Source organism: Neltuma alba, unplaced genomic scaffold, assembly GCF_004799145.2.
Source record: "Neltuma alba isolate B1F8T4 unplaced genomic scaffold, ASM479914v2 tig00003838_pilon, whole genome shotgun sequence".
NCBI lineage: Eukaryota > Viridiplantae > Streptophyta > Magnoliopsida > Fabales > Fabaceae > Neltuma > Neltuma alba.
In genome coordinates, this window is record NW_021633442.1 from 173,836 (window position 1) to 192,326 (window position 18,491).

General features: G+C 35.2%; 3 protein-coding genes across 4 annotated transcripts; 2 read left to right on the plus strand and 1 right to left on the minus strand.

Moving 5' to 3' along the window:
- The first annotated feature begins 555 nt into the window (after positions 1 to 555).
- On the plus strand, positions 556 to 4,617 carry LOC114742610 (uncharacterized). Its single transcript, XM_028930834.1, has 4 exons — positions 556 to 808; positions 2,476 to 2,628; positions 3,210 to 3,275; positions 3,927 to 4,617. The coding sequence occupies exons 1-4, from the start codon at positions 650 to 652 to the stop codon at positions 4,593 to 4,595; spliced, it is 1,047 nt and encodes a 348-aa protein (XP_028786667.1). The 5' UTR covers positions 556 to 649; the 3' UTR covers positions 4,596 to 4,617.
- A 3,159-nt stretch (positions 4,618 to 7,776) lies between these two features.
- On the plus strand, positions 7,777 to 9,099 carry LOC114742635 (probable membrane-associated kinase regulator 6). The gene is made up of 2 exons (XM_028930854.1): positions 7,777 to 8,416; positions 8,687 to 9,099. Exons 1-2 carry the CDS (start codon positions 7,777 to 7,779, stop codon positions 8,695 to 8,697), a joined length of 651 nt encoding a protein of 216 aa, XP_028786687.1. The 3' UTR covers positions 8,698 to 9,099.
- A 4,415-nt stretch (positions 9,100 to 13,514) lies between these two features.
- On the minus strand, positions 13,515 to 17,563 carry LOC114742620 (S-type anion channel SLAH2). 2 transcript variants are annotated; one of them, XM_028930843.1, is made up of 6 exons: positions 17,360 to 17,563; positions 16,237 to 16,390; positions 15,555 to 16,043; positions 14,458 to 15,228; positions 14,319 to 14,350; positions 13,515 to 14,211 (listed from the first exon to the last, which is right to left on the minus strand). In XM_028930843.1, exons 2-6 carry the CDS (start codon positions 16,381 to 16,383, stop codon positions 13,827 to 13,829), a joined length of 1,824 nt encoding a protein of 607 aa, XP_028786676.1. In that variant the 5' UTR covers positions 16,384 to 16,390; positions 17,360 to 17,563; the 3' UTR covers positions 13,515 to 13,826. The 2 variants fall into 2 exon arrangements, with proteins under 2 accessions (XP_028786676.1, XP_028786675.1); XM_028930842.1 differs by having other exon boundaries at positions 15,555 to 16,046.
- Between the last annotated feature and the right edge of the window lie 928 nt (positions 17,564 to 18,491).

The following is an 18,491-nucleotide window of genomic DNA, read 5'->3' on the forward strand; positions in this document are numbered from 1 at the left end:
AAAATTGAAAAATTATATTTTGACAAGTAGTAATTATCACTGGTAATGATAAGTAGTAAATAATAGAGGAGAAGAGAAGAAGATTTTTTCAAACTTTCAAAACAAAAAATAAAAACCAAAAAACATGTAAAAGTTGTTTTGGGTTTTTAATTTTTTAAAACAATCAACTAAAAACAAATTGCTAAATAAATTTTTTTAAAAAAACAAAAAATTATTTTTAAAACAAGAATCCAAATAAGTCCGTTATTTTCTTTTCTTTTTTTAACAAGATTGATAAATTCGCGTGAAAAGATATTTTTGAGAGTTGGGATTATGAAGGCATAAATTCTTCAGCGAAACTTTTGGCCAAAAAAGAAAATTCTTCAGCGAAACTCACGAGGAAGCGAAGAAAATTGACGAGGTAAGTTTTATTCACGGTTTAAGAAATTACAGGCAGTCGCACGCCTGTATCACCCACTCCCTCACTCCCACTTGCCTCGTTCTCTGTCCATCTCCATTCGATCTCCAATCACACCAAATTCTCCTTCTTCTTCTTCTTCTGATGCGAGAGAGAAACCGCGTATTATCTGAATCAAAGAAGAGCGAACAACTCTCTCATGCGTCCGACCCAATTCAATCTCCGGATTGTAGTTAATCCGGTGTTGCGGCTATGCCCGCCGCCGTTTGTTGCCGTCTGTCTTCTCTTCCCTCCGCCTCTCTTTTCCTGCCCGACAACTCTAGGGTTTCGCTTCTGAAGCGTCCCTTACTCCGGCTATCGCTTAACTGGACCTCTCCTCGTGTTCGATTTCAAGCCGGGTTTCCAATTAACGTAAGATTTCGGTCTACTTGTGGCTGCCTATGCATTAATTGAATTTGATTATTTGTTCTTTGGTTGCTCGGAGAATTAAGGGTTATTAAAAGAAGGAATACATGGAAATTATGAGGAATTAAAGGTGTTCTCCAATGTTATAGAGTGGAAAGTTTCAATATCTAATCTTTCATCTGGCTTTATCGGCCTCGGCTTTCGCCTCAAACATTTCTTTCCTGCCGTGCGCACATAATAAGAAATAAAACTAGTAGATATCACGAAGGAAGCATTGTCTACTTTGTAGATGTTTTGTATCCAATTACGAATACATATCACAATGTCTATAGAGTGTTGGACTATTAGGTCGTCGTGGCAGACTGTTCCCCCTGGGTGCATCTGTTTAACGAGAAACAAAGGTAATTTTTAGTATTCAGGGGTGCTTTGAAGTAGGAACATGTAATGTGATATGCAATTATTAGTGTTGCAATGATAGCCCAACTGCTCTTTATCTCCGTTTGGTATGATCAACATAGAGGGATTCAATTTTCACATCAAATAAATCAAGATATGCAATATTTATTATATTCCCATTATCATTATTCAACATTAAACCATTTGCTAAGCGGCATAAAAGACGTTTTGCATAAAAATATCACGTTTTTTATTCAGTTTCTTCTATTCTATACACCAAATCAAACCCTCCAGCTGAGATTCTGAGCTTGACCTGATATCAAGTAGCAGATATGATTTTGATCTTCAAACTGCTTCAATAAAACTAAGCATATGTTTTCAATGGCAAACATGATTTGGAGCGGTGGGGTGGGGATATGAAAGATAATGCTATCATTTTAATGAGAAGTCAACCTTTATACATGTTACTGATTTGCTTCTTTTTGATGCTTCATAAACCTGTGCTTATCAGCATACTCAAAACTTGAGCTTGCTTAACTTGGTTCTCCTTTGACCTTAAATTTTGAGTTAACCTTTAGAATTTAGCAAGACGAAGTCATGGGCTAGCCTCATAACTTACATATGTCAATATGTGCTTGATATTGTTCATGCTCACTATCTTCAGCATAGGCCTCTTAGGGTAGAGAAAACTTGGCATTTACTGTCATTGACTGTGGCAGAATTTGGTGTTGTTGGTCAAATACTATGAAGTCCACAATTGCAGTAGGTCATAAATTACAGAGCAGGATAGACATGCAGCATGAGACAAGAAACCCAGTAAATGATGCAATCTGCATTAGAGTCATGGAGAAAAGAAAATGATGGTGATTTGTTGCCTATTTTGAGGTTAAGGATTTGTTTTCTTATTCGATTTGTTAAAAGGAAGCTAAGGTTAGAATTTCAATCATTGGCATCCACTCTATTTAGTCGATAATTAAAGAAATCATGATCTACAAGGACGATAATATATTTTTATTTGTAAGGCTGAGGGATCCTATCTTTCACTTTATTTAATCTTAAGATGTTTAGTGGACTTCTTTTGAAAGATGGGAACTTACCGAGGAATGGCACTATCGCAGTGAATTTAAGAATTGTTAAATTCGGTGTCTATGACACAAAATACAAAGTACCTAACTTCACTGCATTTTGTATGATTAGCCACTGCATGAAATTTGATCTTCTAGGGTATATTTTGCCTTCTTTCTATTAGCCTAACTTCAATTATCACTCCATTCTAGAAATGGAGATTTTCCTGTTATAGGCATGAAAACTTTTCATCCGAGGATCCTACCTCAGAGCTCATCAAGGATGCATTTTCAGAAGATTTGGTGAAGTCCAACTGTGACCAATCCAAAGACGTAAATAGAGACTGGCTTTCAAATATCCATAAGGTATTGATTTCATTTATGGAGAATCTGGTATGAAAAGGAAAATGATTTGTTTGTTATCTCTTACTTACCGTCATTTTACTTTGAACCAAATATTAGAAGTTGTAGCACTTTACAAAGTGTTTCTTTTTGACATTTTCTAGCTTTTTCATTAACATTTATTACTGATCTCACTTGGTGAGATAAGGCTTGTTATTAGATTGCTGTTATCGTTTTCTGACATTTATCCTATTGCTCTCGCACATTTTGGGATCTCTGCGTGTGTGTTCCCATTTGTATACTTGTACTCTTTTTAGTGATTCAGCCAAGATGGGCTTTGTCTCAGTACTAAAGTTTGGATAACATGTCAGCGACTTAGTGGATTGATTTAATCACTATTTATTTTGGCCATAGTTATTTTAACCTTGAATCCTTTAGAGCATTTTTGGAATAGAATGATTATACTAATGGCATTGTGCAATCCATGTAACTTGCCTCACTTGGTGGAACAAGGCTTACTGCTGTTTTGTTGACGATTATGCCAATCTTCTTGTTATCTTGGAAAGCCTCAGGAATAGTGAGGACAGTGTTTGCTGGTCTTTCAGGGTGCAAATGCAATTCTTGGTGCGGAGCCTTGGACAGTCCCCTGGACAGGGAAGACCATTATTCAGGTAAAGCATATTCTTTATGTTATCCTTAACGTTGATGGTTAACTTGGTAGCATGAAGGTTTTCTATGCCTTCATTTTTGAGCCATGAACAGAGTCATGGGTTTCTTCCATTTGATTTCTTGAAGTTTCTGAATTGATATAATTCACCTCAGTTAGAAAATTGGAAATGGATGTTAGTAATAAATACCAGCATGTTACACTATCTGGCTGGTTTAGTGACTACTAAACATGTGGCTGCTCAAATGAAACGGATGTCAGGAAAATTTACATTTTTGTGCTATTTGGAAGTTATTGCAGTCAATGTAGAACATATTATCTATTTATGTAATCATTACTATTCTTGGTAAATCTCATTAGCGAGCTAAGAATAGTCCACCCTATGAGGGAATGAATTGTGTCACATATGGTGTGCATATTGGTACGCGGGTCAGAATATGAATATAGTAGCTATTAATGATGCCTCTCTTTTTAATAATTCAGAGAATAGGAGATTAGATGCCTCTGCTTGTTATGGTGTTGCATTATTCTTAAGCTATCTATCATTTTTTTGGCATATAAATTTGAGGCCTAGTATGTAGTATTTTTCATTTATTTTGTCATATTATTGCTTGCATTATTACATTTAGAACATCGACTGAGTTGGGTTTTCCAGGCTATGCTGCTATGGATTGCATCATTTTGGTTAGTAGGATCCTGGATAGTTCCGTTTCTGGCATACACAGCAGGGTTCAGAAAAGAGTCTCTTACATACAGAGGACAGGCTTTGTACAGCCTCTTAACAGATGTTGCTGAAGGCTTGGTTGGGATAGCAATACTTCAGCGCTGCCTCGCAAAGTTTCAACCACTTCCATCCGACTGGTTCAAATTTAGACTCAAAGGCAAATGGCCGTTTGATGTTGGTATTGGCTGCTTCATGTTCCCCCTTATCAACCGCCTGTCCCAAGTGAATCTAAATTTACTGCCCATTCTTCCATCTAGTCCTGTGACTATTTCGAGTGTAGAACAGTCAATTGTGGCAAGAGACCCAGTGGCAATGGCCCTCTATGCAGTGGTGGTCTCAGTTTGTGCCCCCATATGGGAAGAGATCGTCTTCCGAGGTTTCCTACTTCCATCTTTAACAAAGTATATGCCTGTATGGTGTGCTATATTAGTTAGCTCTGTAGCTTTTGCCCTGGCACATTTTAACTTGCAGAGAATGCTGCCTCTTGTATTTCTTGGCATGGTGATGGGTGTTGTCTTTGTAAGGTCAAGGAACCTCTTACCATCAATGTTGTTGCATAGTTTGTGGAATGCTTTTGTATTTCTTGACCTCATGAAATGAAAGGCTGTGCATTATTTTTCCAGCTTTACCTTCTTCTCTACTCTATCCCCATTATTGAGCCTGCTTAATATTGCCTATTTTATTAGCAAAAAGATTTAGTTTGCGTAAACTCACCCTTCAGCTCGAACTGATATTCATATGTTGAGATGGTTTTTTTTAAGTTCTTAGTCTTTTGTAACATCAGTGGTAATGATCATTTCGCAAATTGTAATAAAATGTCAGTGATCTTGCTGGCAATATGCAAATAACTTCTTTTACCAGCAAAAATATGCACATAACTTCCCCATTCGCCATGGATAAAGAGTTTCACATCAAGGTTTTAGGCGAATCTTAACTACTGTGAGAAATGGTTTTTTTCACACACACCTCTCTCTCTCTCTATTTTTTTTTTTTTGGGTCATGACACGTGTGAATTTCTCCCCCCCCCCCTCTCATTAAAAGTAGTTAAACCATCTAAGCCGAGGGGCAACCGAACAGCTTGAATGCATGTGCAAAATTGGAATCAAATTTATATGACAATTTAAATTTAGATTTTAGCTTCATCGATATACATGTTTCTTCTAAATACAAAGGCCAATTCTAGTATTATGTTATTTGTCTCTGTTATTCATTCATTCTTGGCACCTGAGTGGAGGACTTCAAGGTCGTTTTGTTTTTCAATGACAACGAGAATGCGATCAAATGAGATTGACATTTTGCGAGAATGCGCCGTAGAGATAGCAAAACAAAATATAGAACAGTACAATTATCTCAGTTTTATTGTCTCTCCATCCGCCTACACTCCATTCTTTTCGATCTCTCATTAATTACCCATTATGCATTTAATTAAAAAATTCAGTGATCTTTATCCTTGCCTATTGCTCAAGCCATTCATTCACGGTCTCTATCACTCTAGCTCACTTTAACTTTAGCTGAGCTCTCTGGTTTAATACTCCGTACTTTATCTGCAACTATGCTCTTGCAGATAATTGTTCAGTACCAAAATGTAATGATATCTTATCTAGGTGGCACTCTTATCAACTGTTAAATGAATCTGGTTGTTCTCATCAAATGGTGAATATCACTGACAGTTAGACAGAATTCTGGTACATTATGATTCCCATAAAAAAATTTCCTACTCCTTTTTGCGAGAATTTCTGTCACACTCAATTTTCTTTTGTACATGCATGATTGGTGTAACATTCTTTTCAGAATTAGACTGCATTAATGAGTGTTGGATTTACTTGCGAATGCTTATTGTCTTAAAGGCAGACATAAGAGGGGACCAGTTGTTATCAAGCCACTCTGCCTTGTCTCAAGAACCATTGTGCATGTCTGCTTCTTTATCCGACAACCCCAGGGGCCCTTGTCTGCTACATTAAAATTTCATACATTTTGCAAACCATAACTAATTAGTTATTTTCAGTATGAAAATGACTTTTCCCCCCCACTTATCATTGAAACTTCTCAAGATTTGTGTTCAGGATCACTCAGACTGGTAGTGGATGAAATAGCACAAGTTTTCCTTACCGGGAGAATGTCATGATATTTTCTTGGTTTTTTTTTTTTTCCTTTTTCCTTTTCAGATTTAACTGATTCAGGACAAAAAATACAGTTACGTATGTCAATTGGTGACATGTAGTAATTCATCCATTTCCGCCTTCAACATGAGAACACTGAACATGCACCTCTTCGCGTTTGTTCTGATGTTGTAAGTACTATAATGTTGTGCCGATCTGCTTCATATTTCATATTAATACAGTTTTTATTCTCTTCTGAACTGTAATTATTTGAATCGATTAAGCCAACCCTTATTGATCAAGAGAATAGACCATTTATTTTTATTGTTGGCCATTGCTTCCCTTTACACGCATCTCAACTAATTCATCTCCTTAATCTGATCAATGACTTTTCCTAAATGTTTACTATTTTTTTCAAATAAATATCATTAAAGACTTTGACTAAAAGTTAAATTTGTAGCAGTCAGTTTGAGAAAGACTTGACTCATTATATATTTCTTTCAAAGAACTTAGCCTAGTGTTCTCACTGGAAACAATACCTCCCCCTAGGTTTATAGTTTCCGTGAGAATAGCTCAATAGTCAGACATAAATATATTCAGTATGCTCATAGCATGAGCATATAAGACCTATCGCAGTATTCGAGTGTCTTTTCACTCTCATGAAGCAATAATGCTGTCTACTACTTTGCATATAATAATGATGATGATGATTATGATCATAATAATAATATTTATAATTGTCCGACGTAAAATGCATATAAATGTGATTTAGGTTGCATGATATAAATAATATATGATTGTGGAATGGAATATATTATCATCTTGGTACAGCCATATGTTGAAGTAGTTGGGATGTGATGATCAGAATAATAGAATCATCTTTTTAAATTGGTGACATCAATCCAGAATTGATTAAACAAAACACAACAGGACAAGAAGAAAGCAGAGCAAGCTACCCAAATCAACAACACTGACTGTTCATCCTGATAAAAGCATGACTTATAAGTGATAAAAATGGAAGCTCTGAACTAGAATTCTAATACAGTTTTACTATATATCTGATCATTGAGTTGGGTTGAATTGAGTAATAGTATTGAAATAATAACCTGGACAATACATTAAAAACAAGCATTAAGGATTTCCTTATACTTCTTTAGATATATTTATATTGATGAGAATGGAGAAAGAAGTTGATTAAATCTATATTTTTCTCGAGTTAAATGTATTCTCAATGCAACATGCTCAATTATCAAGACTGGTTGGTTGTGCTTACTGTGTCTGAATAGGAAAGAACCCGCTACTTTTCATTGAATTGACTATCATTTTTCATAAATTATACTAAGTTCAATAAATAAACAAAAAGAAGGCCCCAAAATTTAAAGAAACAAATGATTAAAAAGCTAGGGCAAGGTTAACTAGTGATGCAACAGGACATTATGGGTCTGGTGTGGGGGCTCACTTTTCTGTTCTCTTTTTTTCCTTTTTCTTTTATATCTTTTCCAATTATTAAAATTCATTGTCTCTTGCCAGACAACCACATTCCCAATTGTTGGAGTGAGATGATATATCAAGGTGCGTCTGAATATAAATATAAAGCATTTACTTTAGCCATAGCCCACCTTGTGTCTTCTTTCCTTACCCTTTGAAATTTCTGAATTGTTTTGCATCTTTTCTTGTTCCCCATGGAAACTTCTCAGCCGATTTCCATTGAAAGCTTCTCTTACAGTTGGCTAGTGAACATGAAGCCATCTCTTGAAGCTTGTGTGGACGCATCAGATGAAGCTTCTTCCTTCATAGAAATGGATCCAAGAAATCCACCTTCCAAGAGGTTCTTCCAAAGGAACTCGCAGGAATTCAAGTTCGACTTCCCAGTTTCTCACTCTCCTCTTGCTCTTGTTCATGCAGATGAGCTCTTCTCCAATGGCTACCTCACTCCTCTTTTTGCTGAATCCTTGAAGATGGAATCTTATAGTAATTCTGTTTCATCAACATCCAACCTAGTTCCTCCTTCTTCTTCCCCTTCTTCTTCAATAAACAGTATGGGTCCTAAAGCTCAGGCTTCTAGATGTTCTTCTTTGAAGAGGTGCAGGACATTGTCAAGGAGGATGTTTCAGAAGTATCTCAACTTTTTGAGGCCTCTGTGTAAAAGACTGAGGGGTCGTCATCAGAAATCGGGTTCAAATCATGAAGGTGCCGGCAAAAGAGGTTTTTATGAAACATCACCAAGAATCAGTGTTGCTTATTCTGCAGATGACTGGAGAAAGTCTTGTGACTCTGAGAGCTCAATCTATGAGGCTGTTCTTCATTGCAAAAGATCCATTGGTAAACACAAATTCAATAACAGAAAATTCATTCATGATTTTTCACTTAGTACCTTCAATTTAAAGCTAACATGATATCACACCATGGGCTCTATATAATCTTGTTAATCTTTACTTAACATGTAATTTATCAGTCTTTACATAATAACTTCAATCTTTGAATTGAAAATGGTCCATGGAAGAATAAACTATTCATTAGTAGTGTTCTGTAAAAACAAAAGTTGGTGGCACTTACATTAATTAATATTTGAACCAATTGTTTTTTTCGCAGAAAGGACTTGAGGAGTGGTGCAGAAGAAAGGAAGGATGATGACGAAATGTAAAGGAGAGAGAAAGAGAGGAGACAAAAGGGAAAAGAAAGAAAGAGAAGCAGTGGATTCAAATGGGGGCTGAAGAAGAAGCCATTTTAGGAAGAGATTATGATGAGCTATTCATCACATGGTCTTTGTTCTTCTCTGCTGCTTTGAATGATAATGCCAAATTAATAATGAAACAGTACCAAATGCACGCAGATTAATTAAGAAAAATGATATGTAAACATATATATTGCATTTTTTTTTCCTTTTATATCATCTTGTTGATAAGAAATCACTCTTACTACCCCACGGATCTGCTTCATTTGATGAATATAATCAGTATGTGAATTATACGTGATTTTGCAGTAGTGAAAGATTTTCCCAGAAACTTTATTTGCACCACGAAGCCTCAAAGCTCAAGCATCTGCTATTAAGAAAAGGAACAAGGAAGAATTAATCTTTTGGACTAATAGCCTAAATGATCCAATTATTGTTGCGTAAATTAATGTTTCAGAAATAAACTCTAATGTTTGTTAAATTGAAATATCCTTGTTAACTCATTCATAATTAGGATAGGATGCAATATCAGCGGTATATTTTTTATATTTATTTGAACAATAATATATTCAATTAGTTTTAATTAATTGCCTCTATACGTCAAGACTCAAGATAGTAGGCCAACATCTCCCTATCTAGGCACGTGCTAAAAGTTCAATCTTTTAAAATTTTTAATGATTAGTTTGTAAAATACTATCTCCACAGTGGCATGTTTTAAAAAGGCATCATAAAAGAGCACATAAGCATGTGATTTTGGCGATGGATATTTTTGTTAGTGGTAAGAATATTATTATCATCATCTCGGCACGCATTTAAGAAGATATTCTTACATAGGTTTACTTAATAAAAGATTAATTAATTTTCCAAATCAATAATAATATAAATAAGTAAACGAAATCATTTAAACTATCTGTTTTGAGTTCGTAAATTCAGTGAGTAATTTATAAGCATACTCAATATTGTCCTTACCCAAGTTTAAATGGCAATTAGATTCTCTAAATGAGATCATAAAAAAAAAATTCCCCAGAGACAGAACTCCGGGAAGGTAGGGTAGAGATTTGTATGATAATTGATAAAAGAGAATCATATAATAAAGTCGTCCAAATGAGCAACCACGTTCAATTAAAAAAGATTTATTCTTCTTCACCGATTCCTTTTTTTCTTACATACAACACGAATTTTCATGGTTTCATAATGCTGCTAGAGTAGAGGCAAAAAAATAAATTACAAGACTACTCATTTAATAAATTTAAATTCATTTGAAAAATTGAAAAAAAAAAAAAAGAGAGAAAGAAATCCTAACTGTGAGAAAATTGGGCCTGGGGGAGAGTGATGCTTAGAAAGGACCACTCTGTATGAATCTATATATCGGTATCAGATGCCACTGGGTAAAATTACCTGAGCCTCTTATTCATAAATCTTTTACAGTATCAGTATACCCCATCACATGATCCCATGATGATAGTGACAATACGGCAACATAAGGAAAAGCAAAAATTTATGGTTCAAAGTTTAAACCATAAAAAGTATTTTAAACTATAACGTTATTTGACATCCAGGCATAACCCTACAATTGTTCATGCAAAATTCATTCAAATTTGTAGCAGTATTTAGGTTTCTTCAGAGTATGTATTTGGATTAGCCTATTTTAAGAATAAATATGTGAAAGGAGTTTTATTTAACGTTATTTGACATCCAGGCATAACCCTACAATTGTTCATGCAAAATTCATTCAAATTTGTAGCAGTATTTAGGTTTCTTCAGAGTATGTATTTGGATTAGCCTATTTTAAGAATAAATATGTGAAAGGAGTTTTATTTGGTAAATCTGTGTCTAGTAGTCTTGCACATGCATCGATCTTACATATGCAAGAAGCTATTCCTACTGAATCCAAGTCATGATGTTTGGAGCTAGTCGCTGTCTGTTGATTCAGTTAAGGTGAATTCCTTGATGTCTTCGAAGTTATAATTATGTATACAGATGAACACAATCATGAGACCAGGAACAACGTGGTAAAATCCTGGTTCATCCCAAAAGGTAGGCAAATTTCGAAAGCTACGTACTTACATGCATTAAATAATATGCTAGGTGTGTGTTTGTTTATATGTGAATGTCAGAGTCTAAACCTGAAATGTGTCTGCTTAAAGACCAGAAATGTTCATTCTTAAACTGTTGAAACAATTATTGTTGGTCTCATTTACGGGTCTTTTCTGGTTGCCTGGAAATACTACTTCAGTATTCTTGTTCAAGCTTGTCGTGTCTGAAATTCTCTCTCGCACATTCCGTTTTGTTTACCTTCACGTTAAAGAATCATTATGGTTTTTTTCTTTTGAAAAATATAGAATGGTGGGCTCAGTGTTAAAATGATAGGAATGAACTGATGTGAACAGTGGCTCATAGTAAAATAATAAGTGGAAAGCAAAGGTTATTACTTATTAGGTGGTCCAAATTAAAGCTAAGGTGGGCAAGAGAAAGAGCTAGAAACTGATCACATGCAAAGATGAAAGATATGGCGACATCGACAAAATGTGTTCCAACAAAATGCCAATTTCTTTTGTTTGCGTCATTCGGTTTTTTCTGCGGTTTCTTAGCTTGCTTTGTAGGGGACCAGAATCTCTTCCATGATCCATGTTTCCTTCTTTTTTTGATTTCTCACGTCTTCTATTCTACCATCTTCATCAATGGAGCTTTAAGTTTTGGGAGAATTATTATAAAGTCCCAAAAAATGTACCTTATTATCAAAAAGTTTCAATGACAAAGCAAGTACGCGCGCACATGAACTTCTTTATTATAGGTTTGGACTTTAGATTATTACCCTCATCCCTTATTTATATTTTCTTTTTTATACTAATATGCTTCCTCCATTTCTTTTATTATGTGCAGTTTGAGGTTTTTTCAGAGATTGAAAAAAAAAAACAATCAATGTGTGTTGCAGGATAATTGAAGACACTCTATTACAAGGGTATGCTTGAAAAATAATAATTAATAGTCTTGAAATTATTGTAAGGTGACGTGTAAATATTTTTTTAAAAAAATCCTTAAACGTGAAAATGGAGTATTATCATGTAGGTTGCTAAATTCCTTATTTCTAGCCGGAGATTATTATAATAATAATATGAGTTCATTTATTAATGCATCTTGTCAATGCATTTATAAGAGGATCCTGTTGTCTAATTATTAGGTAATTTATAACAATTTCTTATATAAGTGCGTATTAATTAAGGTGCATAACTATTGTATCTTCCATCTTTTTATATCTGAGAAACGACTTGTCAAATATTTCTTTTAATTAAAAAAGTATAAGAGTACGTACAATTAACTTTAGATAGATTTGGAAAAACATAAAGTCATAAACTGAGCAGAAAAAGCTTTCTATTGTGGTATTGTTGCACATCTCATAAAAATGTTCTCTTTTAAAATATTTTATCATGCGCGTGCATTCAAATTCAGAGAATTTGTAATTATTTAATTGAAAAATTTTAATAACATCACCCAAAAAATATGTAATTAATAAAATTTTTTGTCTCTCCTCATCTAATGACCATTTTTGAAAAGAAAAGTATTCCATAATCTATTCAAAATTCAGAAACATTTGCAATATCTATCTATCAACCTCTGATATAAATGTAGAGTTTACTTAATTAATAATAAATAAGAGAATCGAAAATTCGAAATCATCTTTTTTTTATAATATAAAAAGAAATGATGCAAATAAAATAAATAAATATAAAACTGGCTCCCTTCAACGTCAACCCATGATTCCAAATTTCCAATCAATCCAATTTCCAAAAACTGAATCCCCCAAGATATGGGTCATGGGTCCAACAAGTTATGGATGTTGGAGCCGTTAACTCTAAGCCCATAGCCCATAATCCTTGTGCAGCCCACCCAGAGTTTAATTGGCCCAATATGACATGTTAAAGCCCAAAATCATAAGGAGTTTTTGGGTTTTTCTTCCAGCGGAAAATTCATTAGAATGGCTGTGCCTGTGTCGACTTGGGCTTGTGGGAAACTTGCATCTCATGATTCTTCAAATCCGTGACATTGTTGTCCGTACTTCATCCGTAAGCTCAAGTTGCGAAGGCCAAATGTCCAATTTTGTTAGTCTTAATACTGATCTCTTGGTCGAAAAAGCATGCTTTATAAAAATCAGATTAAGAATATAAATCATATAAATATAAAACAAATGCGATATACGTAATTTCAGTAAAATCTAGGATACGTTTATGTAATTTATTCTTTTAATATAGGTTATACATATTTTGAAAACAGAAGAGAATATAATTTCAGCAGCATTCGAGAAAAATTGTAGAAGTTTTATAAAATTAAAACATATAATTTATAACTCATTTTCAATTAATCTTCTGTTATTTATTATTGAACTCTCCGGATTAACAAAATTTTGACAGTTTGGACTTTTTTACCCATTTGTAATTGATCTATTACAACATTTGCATTTAAACTTTCACTATTAGGAACTCATCATCTTCCGCAGTTTGCAATGGAGTCATATGTCAATCGTGTAATTAAGGACATTTTCTTCCCCTAACTTTGTTTTTAAGACATTGATTATTCTTTCACAAACAAAAAAACTTTGGTTATTCTCAATAATTTTAAAAATTCATGGTTTTATTACAATGATTAATTTCCTTCCGCATGGTCCTTAAACGCTGTTCTCCCTGTAAAAGTAAAAGAGTTCATTCCCTTTTAAATGAGGTTGATAATCTCAACAAAATTTGCAGAAAATTTATGTAATAACGTACTCTTTATTTTTATACAAAACCCAAAATTTACTCTCAGATACATTGACAAGCAGACGATTTTACAAAATAATCTAAAGAACCGTTTCTACCAAAAAAAACAAAAAAACAATTCCCCTCTCTTTCACACAAAACCTTCATCCTCTGACATGGTCATGGGAATAGCATAGGTTATCACTTATGTTCCTCACATGTCTGACAAATGAAGCTCACACTGAAGGATTCTTCACATCTCATTATTCTTTCAAAGCTTCACAAGCATCCAAACAAGCTCATACATATATCTTAATGTAAATGATCAATGCTGCTCAAAAGGGTTGGAAGGTTGTTTCAGAGCAGCTTCTAAGTCACCATCACCTTCTGTGTTTGAAAACTTCAAGAAATTTTCAATCACTTTGGAGTGCTCACTGCTTCCATGTCTGAGAGGGAACCACCTGTTCTTATGTGGTTTTCTTCTTCTGTCACTAATGGCGATGGCTATGTCGTTGGGGAAGAGGTCTTTGAGCACAAAAGCATGAAGAACGGTGGATACAAGAAGCGCTGTTACTGTGAGTGTTGAGATGAGACTGAGAATCACACACAGAACCTTTGTGACTATGTTGGTGACCTGGTTTGAGTACCTTATGGTGGCAATGGCTGCACCAGTCATTGGAAACGTGTAGGCCCACCATGCAAGAGAGAATCTGCACATTTATATCAAACATTTGTCAGAAGATTTGCTCCATTAATCAAAAGATTTCAGTTTAGACAATTTACTGATGTAAGAATCCAGTAGAGAGACTGAACTTACTTGAATCCTCTGAAAAAGTTGACCCGCACAGCCTGCGAAAGCATAGCAAGATCATGAGTTAACTTTCACTATGAGATGAATGATTCATAGCGTTTGAGCAAATTGTGCAGATGCATGCAAGTACTGCAGTGAAACTTACCAATGAGAAATAAAGGAAGAGGGCAATGAAATATGCAATCCTTGATCCGTAATCAAAAGAATCTTGAATGCGAGCCCAAGCCATGGAAGCAACACTGGGTGCTGCAACGAACAGAAAGAACACAGGATGAAGCTCTTTTGGGAGAGTCTCATTTGTAGGCAGCCTCTGATAGAGAGTCACAAACAATACTGTGTAGTGAGCCAGCCCCACAGCAAAGAAGAAGATAGGCCCTTCTTTCAGACCCATGGATGCACCCAACAACGCCCCAACGAAGTTTCCAACAACTGAGAGATGATTTGAAGGATTGGCCACTTTTGAGAGTCTCCTTTGGCCCCCCGACATCCACTGTCCATAGATCTTAAGCTCAAGAAAGAAGATAGGAACCATGAGAATGTACCAAAGTGCATGATGCAGGTACTTGGTCAGTGATGGTGGAACTCCAAGAGCTAAGAACAAGAGAGCTATCCATGGAGCAAAGAAGAAGTTGACTCTGATTGGATGGTAGTATTCACGACGGACTGCTTCAAAGTAGATGATGATTTTGAGAAGGTACATGGTGAAAATGGATGCAACAAGAGCGATAGAGATGATCCACAAGACCAGATTTACTTCCAGGCTTATGTGAAGGAATTCAGTGGAAGGAGATGTGGCCAGTGTTTTCCACAGAATTGCTTGGCTACTAACTCCAAGGCATATACCAAAGGATGAGATAGGAAACCGAAGAAGAAATGGCCACCTTTCATTTTGAGGAAGTACGGCCTCTTCTGAAGCCTGTTAAATTAGGAAAACAAAATAAAATTTGTTACAAAATTCACCAACCAAAATCTGTAAGTTTCGATATAATCTCTAACACATCCTTCAAAGGAAAAAGCATATTGAATTGAATTGTGGAATCAAAAGCTGAGCGATCAAGTGACCACTAGCATCCTAATTTCATTGATGAGTGGGGAAAAAAAAAGTTCCTAGATGCTTACTACCTAGTGAGACTCTTTGTTTAGGTTTCTACAATAAAATCTCAGTCCTGAAAAAACTTTGTATGGTTTATCAATACCAGATGAATCTAGGAGTACTAATATAAGCAGAAGAAAACCACATACCCGTAAAGTTTCCAATTCTGGACCTTCCAATGCATCGAAGTATCTATCAACTGTTAAAGGCCTATCTGTGTTGTTTATGTTATTTTCCTGTTTTGCAGGCGCTTGTTTGGGAGGTTTTCCGCGGAAAATTGAAAGCTGTCTCTCAAGTCTCCCAGAAAATGTCTTGAATGGATCAAACCTGTTATCCTTCAACCTGTTGATGTGTGGATTTTGGCCAAAGTTTACTCTTCCTTCAGTATCTTCCGGGTACACATGGCCTTTCGGCATCGGCTGAGAATAGCATTTTGCTTGGCGTGGTGGTTTGGATCCTTCAGTGTTTGATTGAGAAGAGGAATTGGGAATACCATCTCCTAAACTTGTTTCACCATTGTTGTGTGACTGAACTTCTTCCGGAGAAAGTGGCATGCTGATAGAAATAGAAATCTTTCTTTGATGATTGACAGCCACAGATTCATCACCTTGTCCTTTTTCCTCATCCTTTTGAATTTCCTGCTACAAATATATGTGAAGATATTTGGAAATTAGTTTATATCTTAAATATAACTACAAATTAGAATGAAACCAAGCGATCAGGTACTAAAGCAATAAAAACATTTGTTTAGAGCATCAGATTGATCACAAAACAAAAACTATTAAGAAGTTGGGAGTTATTTAGGATCTATGAATCCTTGAAAACTCTTACTTTATCAGATGGGCCGAGAAATTGTAACTCTGTAGCAGTCTCGGTGCTATCAAAGCCAGCTACTTCATTTGATGATATGTACTTAATAAGTGATGGAACTTCGAGCGATCCATGCTCTGCAATCTCATGGCTTGTGCTGTTCTCCATGCTACACCTGAAAGGTACAAGAACATTTCAGTAACTTAAGACCTCCTTAGCTAATTTTGCTAGCAGTATCAATTGGATCTTTAAGTTTCTGAAAATTATTTAAACTGTTCATTACATAGGAAATGAAACTAAAGCAGAAATGAATATGCCCTGAATCTCACAGCTTCATTAGTACTTTCAGATGTAAGATTGATATATATCACCAGAAAAAAAAAAATGTAAGATTGATATAAGATTGGACAGAGAAGCGCCGCCTATCACTGTATCGAATTTCTGGAAAATCTATGATCAACTTGAGATCGGTGAACAACAGATAAGAATCAGTCATCAGCTATCCATGGCGTTTTGCCTTCTTTTTTTGGCTATATATTTACGGCCTTTTATTGATATCTCTTGAATCACATTCACCCTCGTAATTCTTAGTCAATTATTTTCTTTCTCGTTATGAAAACGCTGGCGTCCAGCACAACACTAAACTTTGAATTACAATACAGACAATTTCGTTGTATCAGTTTGATCATATTAGTGGATATCATTCTCCAGAAAGCAAAACCAAAATGGCATTATCCTGTATTCAGATGGTCAAAATCAGAGAGATATGCAGATATCCATTTACTGACTAAGAGAGAAACACAAATTATTCTCCTTCTTCAAGAATGGTGTCAATCAGTCATAATAACAAGCAGGAAAAGGTCATTTTCGGCACCCAGAAAAAAGAAAATGAATGGACGGAAAGTTATCCGGGGTCGGTGATGAATGTAGAGAGTTTGAAGAAGGTACGTTTCAGTCCCTTTCATATTTACACCCAGAAACAGTTTGGTCCGGAAGTTCCAAACATCATTCTGGCTTAGCTACCTCAATCTTCAAAACTCATGAATGCATCATCCCAACTCAGAGAATTTCAGAAACAGAGCCTCACTGTACGGATTTCCAAGTATCAGATTACTATATAAGAAAACAGATCAGGGATTCGTACCTTTTAAAAGTTATTCACTTGTTCTTATGTCGTCACCAGAGAAACTGATAGAACTCAGGAATAATGGAATCAGAACCAGAAGCTTGAAGAGATGATCGAAGATATAACTCAGGTGGGGAAAGAAAACCAATTTTTGACGAGAAAGAGAGAATGTAATTTTGTTTGAAGAAGAACAAGGAATGGAAGCGAAGAGGAGAACAACAGATGGCTTCAAACCTTAGGAAGCAGGTCATATATAATACGATTCTGAGGCAGGCCCATATGTACTTGCAAGACGATTGCATCAGAAAAAAGGGATTTTTAAAAAACCGAAATAATAATATGAACAAAGAATTTATTTTTTGAGAATGACACGCTCATCTATGGAAGAAGACAGAGCAGCTCAATAAGCGGACGCAATATTTATTTGACTAACAAGCAAGTTGATTTGACAATACGGAAAAAACTGATGAGAAGTTATAAAGTAAGGCTTTAACCGCATCCTTATTCCTAGAAAATAGAGATTACTATACAATGGTGGCGTTAAAGAAAAGTAATTTTCCTGCTTAAGCATGCGATTTAATTTAAAAGAAAATTTAGGAGCCTTGAGATTTACAAATACAAGTACAGAATCGACGGGAAACTCCATGCATCACGTAGCCGAAATATATGCATTAAAAATGTTCACTTTACGCCGAGATTCCTTAAGATTTGATCAAATTTAGGTTTACAGGAAATAACTCGAATGAATATGGTTAAAAAATTAGCCTCAAGAGACAGAAGCGATTTACTAAAACAGAACAAAAATAACAAGAAGACGGCGTGGCAGGTATTCCCAGGAAAAGGGAATAAGCTGGATATAAAACGAGAAGAAAAACAAAGCAAGATTAAGACAGGATTAATAAAGAAACATATTGAACTATAAACAGAATTAAAGAAAGAAAACTTGGAGATTAACATAATGAAGGGAAAATAACGATATAATTATTTCTTTTATGGGGGCCTAAAAAGAAGGGAAAGGATAGATGGAGTCTGATATTGATGTTCAAAGCACAACAAAACTAAGCTGCCGAAGTCAAAGGATTAATTAGAAATTAAAATGAGTCGTTATCATTACAACCAGGACGCCGCGCGGCTGCTTAATTTAATTGGA